Source organism: Dioscorea cayenensis, chromosome 24, assembly GCF_009730915.1.
Source record: "Dioscorea cayenensis subsp. rotundata cultivar TDr96_F1 chromosome 24, TDr96_F1_v2_PseudoChromosome.rev07_lg8_w22 25.fasta, whole genome shotgun sequence".
NCBI lineage: Eukaryota > Viridiplantae > Streptophyta > Magnoliopsida > Dioscoreales > Dioscoreaceae > Dioscorea > Dioscorea cayenensis.
The window spans coordinates 753109-765643 of NC_052494.1; the positions used below are offsets into that span (position 1 = coordinate 753109).

Here is a 12535-nt window from a genome sequence, read left to right on the forward strand (position 1 = left end):
ACCCTTGCATTTATAAGAGATTTAATAAATACATTTTAATATATATACATAGATATTTATATATAAATATATATATCTTTTGGTTGATTGATTGATGGATGGAAATAACACCAAACTTTTCATGTGCACTGAGTTGGACATTCATTCCACAAACCCAACTTCAAAAGCTTCCACTAAAGTCTCCAATTAATTAATAATTAATTAGCCTTTAGCTCCACATTTAATTTTCATTTTGTTATTTTGCTGTTTGTTACAACTAACTTATTAATGAGATTATACATTTTATATTTATATGAAAAAAATAAGTTGATTATTATAGAATAAAATAAAAAATAACTTAAAATAACTTAATATTAGAAGTTTATATAATGGGTTGGAATAATCTTATATGCTTTAATATGTTTTTTAACAACATTTTATCTTATTTTCTTATGCAACTTTATAGATTTTTATTACTTGAATTTAAAACACAATGAATACAATGGTACCATGAGTTTTCAACTATATCATGATCCCTTTGATTTATTAATTGAATTTTCTTAAAAATTAACATATACATATATGTTAACAAGGGCTCCTTGATATATAATCCTAAAAAGTTTTTTATTTATTAAAAAATGTTCAAATGAATTTGTTATCCATTAATTAATATAAAATAAACATTTGTTAAATGTTTACTACAAAATTTTCATGATAAAACCTAATTATTATAAATCAAAAATATCTTTTACAAATTATTACTTTATCAACACTAAAAAAAAAATAATACAATAGCAACAAATATTTTTAGCCATATTAATTTTTTTATATAATATTAATTTGCATAAAATTTAAAATAATAGTAAATATTTTTAGACATATTAATTGTTTTATTTATTATTAATTTTTTGCATAAAATAAATAACATTATATATATATATATTTAATTTTTTGTGGGAGTTGGGGCACTATTTATACGTCAGAGAGTTGACAGAGTGATGGTGAGAGTTTGTGAATCGCGAGTTGAACTCGCTGTGAAGACTTCGCCGGCGCGTTGAACGCCGACGAGTCCGGATCTTTGGAGGATGATCGACGGTGATCCTGCTGTAGATCTCTTTGGGGTGTTGGGCTTGATGTAATGCGGCTTCGATCGAGAGAAGTTCTGGTTTGTGAGCTCTTTTTCCTTTGATCAAAGCTTTGATTTTTTTTTTTTTCTTTTTTAGAGATTTTTTTTTTTAAAAAAAAAACTTTGTAATCGTTGTTTGTTTGTCTAAATTTGGCATTTTGTTGAGATTTTGATTGTTGGTACTTGGTACTGACTGGATCGAAACTTCCATTCTCGCCCTCTCTCTCTCTCTCTCTCTCTCTCTCTCTCTCTATCTGTAAGAAATTTGTTTGATTATAAGGAAACACATGATTTTTTTCCTTTAATTTTTGGTTGATTTTTCGATGGTGATCGATTGAAACATTTTTGTTTGAAGTTATATGTAAAAAAATCTATCTTTTTGGAAAAAGATGAATAAACCACTTCAAAAATCTATCATTTTTCAATCTTGGAGTTTAGGGGCTGATTAAAGAATGTTTTTCTTGGAGGTAAAGCCATTGCTCTTTCTTTTTTTAATTTAGTGATGGTATTCTGGTTCGAATCTGTTGTTCTTGCTGTAAATTTTAATTCTTGTTTGTATTTTGGTGCCTTATTTTTTTAGCTATTTTTCCGTTGAATTGCGGTTCATTTCTAACTTTATTTCTTCTTCTCTGATCCATTATGATTTATGAGTTTGGGTTTTTCTATGCATGTTTGCAAAGATTAGTAAAACTTGACCATTCAGTAGAATTTTCTATTTATCTCATAATATTCGGATTGTAAGACTTCAAGAAGTTCATTTGTAACTTGTGTGTGTATATATATATCGTGTGTGTGCGTGTGGTCTGTGCGTGTGTGTGTGTGTGTGTGTGTGAGAGAGAGAGAGAGAGAGAGAGAGTCTTTGGTCAAAGTTTTCGTCTGTGTATTTGCAGCAGAGAAGTCTTATTTTTTTAGTTTATTTGATCTTTTCTGGCCACCTTTGGTTGATTTTCCAAATTTTGTTCATATTGAATTGTTCTTCAAAAACTTAATCTAATCATGATCACAAATCGACATCTTTTTCACTGATTTTTCTTTCCCGTGAAGGGGACCAGCTCAGAATCTCACAGACGATAAAATAATCATAACCTTTTCTTTATTGCAAGAGAACTTTCTTGTGAGTTTCCCGTGATTTTACAAAAGATAATCAGTTGGGAAGTTGGCCTGCATTCTTTTAATCTATTTGCTTCTTTTGATTGCTTGCAGATATTTCTTTTAGCCCAACTGCTTGCTCAGGATAAGACTGCTGTTCCTGCTTTTTCTCCAAAATTTTTATGGTAATGTCCATTGCTATAATGCAAGTCCTCTCAAATTTGAGTGCTTTCACGATTTCTCACATATCTTGCTTATGAAGTGCCATTTTGTATGGGTATCACAGTTCATGTAATTATATCCATAACTTGATTTTGTATTAGATTTATAATTTTTTCTGCATTGCGCATGGTCTTAATATTTGCATGATTTGAAAAATAAAGGAAATGCAAGCATGGGTAGGTTAATGTCAATCTACATGTTATACTTCCATTTTTGCAAAATATAGTTATTGTTCGAGTAACATGATCTTAGAGGTCATTGTTATTCCCCTCATAGGGCATTAAATTATTTGCAAGTATATCAATAGAAATTAGCCAACGCAGCGTGCTTTCCTTTCTTTCGGTGTGTTTGTCACATGATGTTTTCCCAAGTAACCATCACTGACGATTTTTATCAATTGCATGCAGATATGGTGTATTTCAGGTGTCCTTGTGATTTCTAGTGCCTCCCACCAAAAGTTGGGCGGTCAAACAAAGGCTGCATTCTTTTCTGCAGATCTTTGTTAAACCGAATCATCGCCATGGGTGCTTGCATCTCAACTCCCCACAGAAGGCCTAGATCTCGAAGGAGGTATATTATAAGATTCAGAAGATGCCATGGAAAGATATCCGCTTCTGTTCCTGATGCTCCAAGCGCCCATTTTAGCAACAAAGCAAATCACCTGCCAGAATTTGGTCGGAGCGAATGTGGACACAATGATACTGCTGCTGTGTCTCGTCGAAAGTCTGAAGTTTCGAATTTGACATTCCATCTCACTCAGTTGCAGTGGCATCACAGCCAGTCTGATGCAAATGGTATAGTGGCCGTCCCTGCATTTCATTATTCCCAGAGCCCACAATTTCTCATGTACTGCTTTTCAACTATTCATGATCTTGTCAATTTTTTATACAAGCTAGATTGTTTGTTTCCTTAATACAACTTAAAAATCATCATCTGCTTCTTGATCCGAACTTGATGCCCACATGGTAATTGAAAACTTGTAGAGGCTTATTTTTTGCTTTTGCTGTAATCCATGTATAGGAATTCATATTCATTTGTCTCATTGGTCTTGGTATTGTGCATTTTAGAATTAATATAAAGATCTCTTTTTTCAGTTATCTGCCAAGAAGATGCTTGGTTTGACTCGGTCAGTATTCTGGAGTCTGATTCTGACGATGATTTTAGCAGCGTTCATGGAGGTATCTCTTTTCTGAAAAGTAAATGAGCAAATTGTTTTTCCTTGACTTATTTACTTATGAATGCTTTCCTAATGTAGACTGTTTTCCGTCCGTAAACAACGCAATTGGTACTCAGATACAGCCGTATGAAAATGCTTCACGGTTTGCAGATGCTATCTGTAAGTTTGAGGAAATTTGTGATAGCACTCAGCTTTCATTGGCAGTTGAACAATATTTCAGAAAAGATGGATGCAGATCTGAGGATCTGATGAACAAAGTTGAATGCAAAGAAGATAATAAACCTTCAGCTTTAAGCCTGCAAGGCTATGAACCTCCCATGGGAAAGGTCGATGAGGCCAACTCTGGAGCCCAAGTCTTTGAACATTGTATGAAACCAAAAAAAGCTTTAGCAGAAACTCATGGAAGTTTTAAAGGATTTAAGGAGTGCAAGACTGATACAGAAGACAAATCTCGAGAGAATTCTTTGATGCAGATGGCATCATCTTGCTTACCTCGGTTGACTACTTCTGTTAGTTTCACCAATAAAAATCAACAGATTCAAAATGTTAGCTCACCATGTCAAAAGAGAAAGTCAGCAGTCATCAGGCTTTCTTTTAAAAGAAAATCATATGACGGAGATGAGCCTACTGAAATCTGTAAGTTGCCTGTACTAGTAGTGCCTAAGAGTATGATTTACAGGGATGTAGTTTTTGTTCATTGTAAAGTGAATCATAGGAAGATGTTTGCAAACAAGTTGATACTTTAATGCTAGTTTTTGCCATCTTTTAATTCAAGATGTTACATTAGTTCTCATTGATATTTAATCCCCAGATTATTAAAACTTTATTTTAGTGATTGAAGTGATAACTTGGCTCTTTAAATGGGTATAGGTGCTTCAAAGAAATTCTTGTATCGCCCACGAGGTGGTCTCTCAGTCCCATGTTCAATGGGTGAGAAACTGAAGGAAAACTGCTGGTCTGCCCTTGAACCTTCAACCTTTAAGCTGCGAGGAGAAAACTTTTTCCGGTAAGGACTCCTTGAACACAAAATATTTATTACCTAATTATACCATTTATTTTTCTGAGTTTGCGTAACTAGTCTAGTAGTATCTTTGCAGAGATAAGAAAAAATGTCCTGCTCCATGCCATGCTCCATACACTCCTATCGGTGTGGATTTATTTCTCTGTCCTCGCAAAGTAAATCATATTGCTCAGCACATTGAGCTTCCAAGCATAAAGGCACACGAGAAAGTTCCCGCACTTCTTATCGTTAATATTCAGGTATGGTTTGTAGGACCAAACTTCCATTCTTAAGAACCTTGTTAATAATTGGTCATATGCATATCATCTCTTTACATTGCCAGCTGCCTACTTATCCGGCTGCTATGTTCCTCGGTGATAGTGATGGAGAAGGCATGAGCCTTGTATTATACTTCAAAGTTTCTGAAGATTTTGACAAACTAATTCCATCTCATGTTCAAGATAGTATCAAGGTAATTCCACACATCGATATGTAATCTCCGAAAAGTAGATGATAGTTCTGAAACTGATTGATGTTTGAATTTCAATATTAATGTGTGTAGAAATTTGTTGACGATGAGATTGAAAAGGTCAAAGGGTTCCCGCTGGACTCGAACATTCCTTTTAGAGAAAGGTTGAAAATAATGGGCAGGGTTGTTAATCCTGAAGATCTCCATTTAAGTGGTGCAGAAAAGAAGCTACTAAATGCTTACAATGAAAAACCAGTACTTTCACGTCCTCAGCATAGTTTCTATGAGGTAAACAACATTGCACTCGTTGTAAACCGAGCAAATCCTTCTTGCCATTTTCGGGTTCGTATTTGCTGATTGTAATTTTTGGTTATGATCAGGGTTCAAATTACTTTGAGATTGACCTTGACATACATCGGTTTAGTTACATTTCAAGAAAGGGACTCGAGGCTTTTCGAGAACGGTTAAAACATGGGATCCTCGATGTTGGCTTGACAATACAGGTAAAGTTTCACATCTTCACATTTTATCTTGTTATAATTGATCATATATATATATATCTGCAAGTGTTACTAATATAGTACTTATATTGAAATCTTGATTATGTTTATCTTGAGTATTTCATTGTGGTATGACTCATTTGCAAAATAATACAGGCACAAAAGCAAGAGGAATTGCCGGAGCAAGTCTTGTGCTGCTTGAGATTAAACAAGATCGATTTTGTTAGCCACGGGCAGATACCAACAATCATGACCCTGGGCGATGACCGATCCTGAGCTCCAGATTTCGTACTCCTCTCCTTCAAATCGACATCACCGGGTCTGCAGAGAAGAATGCTCGGACGCTTGCAAACCAGTCATCTCCAAGGCTGCACTAGGTATCTGTTAAGTCAAAAAGCCTACATATCATGCAGAATAAGTCATTCAAATCATCTTTATTTAATTAACAAGTTGCAAATGTAGTTGGCTTAGTGAAGGGCAAAAATAGATAGGGTCGAAATCCTGGAAATCGAAGAATATTTTTTGTTTCACATTGATTTCTTTAAAAAGAATTGAGACATTTCTCACCAATGAAGTACTTCATGTTTGTCCATCATATGTTCTTACTCTAAAACTAAATAAACTCTGTACATGGCTTCGAAATCATTCACACTGCATCTCCAACGGACTTTTAACATTCCGAACATACAAAAAGCCATATGTAGCAAATATGGCTCTGCATATAAAAGAAAAAAAGTCTTGCTTCCTCATTTCAAAAATGCTCATTTAAACTTTCCGAAAAGCACTGTTTCGTCCATCAACACATATGAACCTCTGAATCTGTCAGTGTTGTAAAGAATCATCCTTAAGACATAAAAACTCTCACTGGAATGAAATATAAATTTCAACATCAAAGGGTTCTTGATGCAGAAGAGATCACTTTCATCATGGAATCTTGATGCTCCTCTGTGGTATCTGATGGATGTTTTGCTTGCTTGTTTATTGGCCTTGCTTTCTTTCTGCAAGAATTATAAAATCAATAGATAAGAAAAAGGGTGTCAGTGTGTCACTAATTAGCCGCTAGAACTTGTATATCTTGAGATACAGATTACAGTTTTAGATAAAGAAGAATGTGGAAATCCAAACAATAAGTAGGGGTTGGAGGATTTCCCTTTGTTAATTCAAGAATCTAGAAAGCATTAACTTCGGCAAGCATGATTTCAAAACCATTTTTGTTAATCAAAACAAGGCTTTTGCTGTTACCTCTTTGTATCCATGATTTACAGTCTGCTTCCTGGATGTGACACACACGTCTCACTAACAATTCATCGATTTTACACGACCGAGACAGTATAGCACTAGAGAACCCGATTTTCCCTCCTTGATTTTGTTCATCCTGAGAATTACATGACACATCAGCACTCGGTATTTGAATTTATACTGTGAAAAAGAATGAAACAAGTAAATTATACCAGAATGCTGTGCTTAAATGAGACCGAATCTCTCCCGTATTGATCTCTAGACAATCTATTAGGGCGGTAGAGATCATCGGCATTAAATGAGTCTTGCTGTTCTAACTGTGTCCAGTGTCTTAACATAGCATTCCTTGAAAGCTCAGATGGCTTTTGAACTCTGGAATTGACTTTGTCTTTGTAATCTTGTGAGATGCTTAATGATTCCAATTGATTGGTAATATTGTTTCTCAAGCCACATGCATGATCTTCTCTTTGTTTCTTTGCCCATGCAAAGCCGCTAGACATAGAAACTCGTAAAGGTCCAGAGTCCGACGGATCTTCTTGGGAGAGATTCTTGATGTGTTGATGATCACACCGGAGATTAACTACTGAGGCCGGCTGTGTATCTACAGAAGCTCTGGATTGGATATTTAGTCTAGGGAGATCTTTATCATAGATTCCGCGACTTTTGATTCTTGGCCCCTGTAAAAATCATGGAGTCCTTTGAATCATGCTGAAGTTAAAGTATCTAATATCGAAAAATAAATACGATACCTCATATTGATAAGAAAATTCACACAGGCTGTTTGCTTCTCTTGAAGCTCTGGGTGCTATTGAAGGTTTTCTTGTTGCTTCTAACTCAAGATGCCTTTTGCTGCCTACCTTTTTCCTGTATCACAAGAATAGCAGCATTACTGATACTGATAAGCACATAATAGATTTCTTTCTCTTTGTTCTTTGAATACAAGATCTTTAGACAGAGAGCATATACAACTTCAAAATATCACTTGAATCATTCTTTGAGGTATGAACAGTTTTACTCCATTAAGGTTTCTGATATATATTAGGGTCTGATTAATCTTTCATCAATACAAAGGAAAGAGTATGCTGGCTTACCTGTGTGACTCACGTCTTTTAACATCGATCTCTTTAGTAGGTGGGTAGCGAGGTAAACTTGATGGTTCACAAGCTTGAGGCTTTGTTCTAAAATACTACAGCACAACAGAACCCATCAATAATGAGAATTAAGTTTCATTACACTTCTTTTCCAAAGTTCTATGGACTTAAAAACATAGTTTATAACAAGTGTCTCACATTGTTTCACCTTTGAAAACATTCGAAGAGGATTAAAAATTTTCTAAAAAAAAATTTACCTCAGAGGCTAGAGCAGTTGATGCGGAGCCACGCTTGTAAGGTTCAACAGAGAGAAAAGTTGATAACAAGCTCAATGCACTAGACGATAAGTTCCGAAAATATTCTCCGAGGCAATTCTCATAATTATGCTGAGGCCTGAAGAGTGTTGTATGGGGTAGTTTTGACTTCTTCCAGTATTCATCCGGTGGTGATCCACACAGCTTGAAAATTTTATGCAGTTGTTCTACCTGACGTTAGTGCAAAAGAGGTTGAGCATCTATACATATTCAAAACATAGTGAAAAAAACTTATTGTGAATATATACCTCTGTTCTTCCCTGTAAAATAGGCCTACCGAGTAGCATTTCCCCGAAAACACAACCAACACTCCATAAATCCACACTTGCTCCATACTCCATTGAACCGAGGAGAAGCTCCGGGGGGCGATACCATAAAGTCACAACACGACAAGTTAACGGTTGTTTGCGCTCAGGATTCAAGAAGTTTGCCAAACCAAAGTCTGCAACTTTGACAATTCCCTCTTCACTCACAAGAAGATTTGCGCATTTGATGTCTCTATGCATTACGCCGAGCGAATGGCAATGTTCAAGTCCAGATAATATCTGTTGCATGTAACACTTGACCTGCAACTCACATTCATAAGATACATGCTGTCTATCAGAAATGAGATTCATGTTGATTATAAAAATATGGGCAAACCTGAGCTTCGGAGAATTGGACAGAAGGAGCTGATACTAGCCCTGCAAGATCATGTTCCATGTACTCGAAAACTAGATACATGTTACATGAGAGATGAGATGTAATTAATCCTTCCAATTTTATAACATTTGGATGGTCAAGTCTGCGAAGGATCTGTATTTCCCGTGCCATAAAACGAACACTTTCTGGCTCAAAGTTATCGAATCGAACCTTCTTCAGAGCAACAATTTTTCCGGTGTCCAAATTGCGCGCTTTAAACACACTGCTGTATGTACCTTGTCCAATCTAAGGGACAAATGAATGCAATACAATCTAGTCAGAAACCAGTCTACAGAACCAAATGAACAATAAAATTTCTGATCAAATGATCTTGAAACATCCACATTTGAACTGATACTTCCAACCTTATCTTCTCATGAAAAGGAAAAATAAATAAATTATTATATTGAAGAAGATAAAGAATTGGCATGCATGCAAAGATTACCCCATGAAGATGTGCAGTTTGATCCACAGAAGCAATGCTGGAAAACAAAAAATAATCAATGCATAACACCTCATTCTGATATATATATTGTCTGAAAACTTATGATGATTCTGAAGCCAAAACTCTCATAAATCATGCCCTAATTAAGCCATGAAAAGTACAGACATACAACCCTAATTTCATCTCATAATTTTTTTTTACAATAATTTCACCACTTTCGCACAATAAAGAGAGAGAGAGAATCAAACTTAAATAAACCCTAAATTTACAACAATGAAAACAAACAGTGAATTTCTCCATTGCTATTTGTAGAAAAGCTTAACAAGTTAACTTCATTTCATATATTCTTCTTCCTTTTTTTTTAACTGTTAAATTTCACCCAAATTTAAGAAACAAACTTCAACAAACCCTAATAAATTTAGCAAGAATGAAAAAAAAAATACAAAGATTTTCTCCATTACCTTCTCTAACTTCTCAAAAGAATCAGCTTTGAGAGGAACCCATCCTTTGATTGCTTCTCCGGCGACAGCACTAAGCCAAGAAGGCCAGCCGGCGGCGACCTGCTCGCCTACAACGTGTTTGTGAAAATTCCCCAATCGAAAACTCCTCGAGCTCCCACCATACGAGCTCACCCTCGCGGACTGATCCATTAACTCACTCCCCACCTTGATTCGATCCCACAGCGACAGCACCGCACCATCCCCCGTTCCCTGCGCCTCCCACGGCCCACCGGACGAATCCAACGCCGGCGTCACCGGCGCCGCCTTCTTCGACATCACGCACCCCATCACCGCTGCCCTACATCCAAAATGCCTCAAAAAAATACACCAAAAAAACCGAGATTTTGAGATTTTAGGACTTACCAGCAAAGCAAAGAACCCTAAAAAAAGGGAAGCCGGAGCAAAAGAAGGAGAGATCTCAGCTATGGAATGGGAAATCCAACAAATACTTCTAAAAATAGGAAAAAAGCTGAGATTTTTATCGTTTCTCCACCTTTTCTCCCGATTTTTTTCGCTGTTTTTCGAGGTTTCAGTTGGATTTCTTAGGTTTTGGAGATCAAGGAGACAGGGATTGAGGATTTTAGTGGGTGAGATGGAGGGGAGAAGGAGGAGGAGGAGGAGGTCGTGGGGTCGGAGATGGCGCCAACGATGGGCTTCGTTGCCGTTGGAACGTATGAAAGAGCACCCTCTCTCTTTGTTTATAAGCAATGCTCCACTGATATCCTCACCCTCCATTTTTCACTTTCCACTCATACCCCTTCTTTATTATTATTATTATTATTATTATTATTATTAATGGTCCCTCTATTTTGCGTTTTCCGCCTTTTTAGTCTCTCTAATATAAAATCTGTTTTTTTTTGTCATCGTATTTTCACATTTTTATCTTTTTGGTCCCTATAATTGACTAATCTACTTTTTTTGTCATTCTAACTAATGAATTGGAGGGACAAAAAAAAATAAAAATGTGTAAATACGAGGATTAAAAAGACGGATTTTACAACTAAAAGACGGAAATGTGCAATTACGAGGACCAAAAAGGCGAATTTTATATTATATGAACTAAAAGTGCGAAAAACACAAAATAGAGATACTATTTTGATATTTACACCTTATTATTATTATTATTATTATTATTATTATTATTATTATTATTATTTGGTTTTAATTTTAATTTTTTTATTTTGTCAGTATAGAATAAAATGACCCATAGTTTGTGCCTATCTGTTTTGGCTTTGTTGCAATAATTATTAACTATCTTCATAATATATACATATATTATTTTATTAGAATATATATAATAAAAATGTAAAAATTTACATTTATGAAAACTTTGTGGTTGTTTAATGTGAGAATTTTATTTTATTTTATTTTATTATTTTGGTATTTGGCCCATTGGTTTTCTATAAAAGATAATGTTGTAAATAACCAAAGTTGTTCATAGTTACTTAGAACTTTTAAAAAAACTCATTCTTAAGTAAGTAAAGAAAATGCACTTAAACTCACGCTTGATTTTTGAGATTGAATAGTTAATAAAATTGAGCTCAAGTGATATTATTTGTCTCGTCAAGTCTTGTGAGCTTGAGAGCTTGTTTTTGTTTTTGTGAGTTGTTGTATTAACAATTAAACATACAATTAAACTATTAAACTTTGATGCATTATTATTCTAAATTTAATTTATTATAAATGAGCTTATCATGTTTATCAAGCCAAGCTAGAGTTCGACTTGTTTTTATTATAAACAAATGTTTTTCAAACTCTCAATTAGATTGGTTTGACTTGATTTCATCCTATTAAAAGATGAACTCCTCTTACCAACCTCTATCCCTTGAGGGCACCTCCGTTGGTGGTGGAAAATTTTTATTACAATTAATATAAATTTATTGGTCAATTTATTTTTAATGAACACTACCAACATTATACTATTAAAATGTAAAGAAAATAAAATAAATATTGAAATTTCTAGGAAAAATAATTATTGAATAATAAAGTGTTAGAATATCTAGAGTGACACTATAAATCATATATATATATATATATATATATATATATATATATATATATAGATGGAGAGAGATAGATGAAAATTAAAAAAATGAGAATAGAGAATAAAGAGTGGACCATGGAATGTTTACTGTTTAATGTTTGAGCACAAGAATTAAAAAGTGGTCACATTTTATGGGCAATATTTTATTAGTTTTGGAGTTCATACATGTGAATGAATACAAAGGAATAAACTCATTCTTTGTCATTTACGTGCAACAAGATATCATGTGTGACCACAAATAAATAAATAAATAAATAAATATAAAAAAAAATATGAAATGTATGCAAATACTCGTGTGAATTCTAAAATTACATGTATATCTTTTTGTTTATTTTTTAGAAATAAAAGCAATTAATGATGGCTCATAATTTTAATTTTTTTTTCGTCTTTGTTGGTGTACTTTTTCTTGGGGGATATTAATGTGGTTGGATAAAAAGGTTAAAATGAATATAGCTATTTATTTTTGGGATTAAAATGGATAGTTTTTAGTTAAAAGGTAAAAGTAAATATAGTCATTATTTCAGGAGTAATTAATCTTTTTTTTTCTCTTGTAAAATTCTGAGGAAAGAGAAAGTTATATTGTTAAATTTATTTATAATTTTAGATATATCAATAAAATTTTTTGTGAAACTCATATATGTATAGATTGAAAAATATGA

At 34.1% G+C, this 12535-nt stretch overlaps 2 protein-coding genes across 5 annotated transcripts; one reads left to right on the forward strand and one right to left on the reverse strand.

Annotated features, from left to right (window-relative positions):
• The first annotated feature begins 947 nt into the window (after positions 1-947).
• On the forward strand, positions 948-6157 carry LOC120252803 (protein ENHANCED DISEASE RESISTANCE 2-like). 3 transcript variants are annotated; one of them, XM_039260966.1, is made up of 12 exons: positions 948-1144; positions 2150-2219; positions 2309-2379; positions 2824-3210; positions 3511-3594; positions 3672-4229; positions 4464-4599; positions 4691-4853; positions 4937-5065; positions 5156-5350; positions 5443-5565; positions 5719-6157. In XM_039260966.1, the coding sequence occupies exons 4-12, from the start codon at positions 2937-2939 to the stop codon at positions 5836-5838; spliced, it is 1782 nt and encodes a 593-aa protein (XP_039116900.1). In that variant the 5' UTR covers positions 948-1144; positions 2150-2219; positions 2309-2379; positions 2824-2936; the 3' UTR covers positions 5839-6157. The 3 variants fall into 3 exon arrangements, with proteins under 3 accessions (XP_039116900.1, XP_039116898.1, XP_039116897.1); XM_039260964.1 differs by lacking the exon at positions 2150-2219 and having other exon boundaries at positions 948-1148; XM_039260963.1 differs by lacking the exon at positions 2150-2219.
• Positions 6065-10493, reverse strand: LOC120252802 (protein IMPAIRED IN BABA-INDUCED STERILITY 1-like). 2 transcript variants are annotated; one of them, XM_039260961.1, is made up of 10 exons: positions 10196-10493; positions 9794-10125; positions 8849-9133; positions 8455-8772; positions 8150-8377; positions 7893-7987; positions 7551-7665; positions 7014-7478; positions 6805-6937; positions 6065-6560 (listed from the first exon to the last, which is right to left on the reverse strand). In XM_039260961.1, the coding sequence occupies exons 2-10, from the start codon at positions 10118-10120 to the stop codon at positions 6541-6543; spliced, it is 1986 nt and encodes a 661-aa protein (XP_039116895.1). In that variant the 5' UTR covers positions 10121-10125; positions 10196-10493; the 3' UTR covers positions 6065-6540. The 2 variants fall into 2 exon arrangements, with proteins under 2 accessions (XP_039116895.1, XP_039116896.1); XM_039260962.1 differs by having other exon boundaries at positions 9794-10130.
• Positions 10494-12535: the final 2042 nt, after the last annotated feature.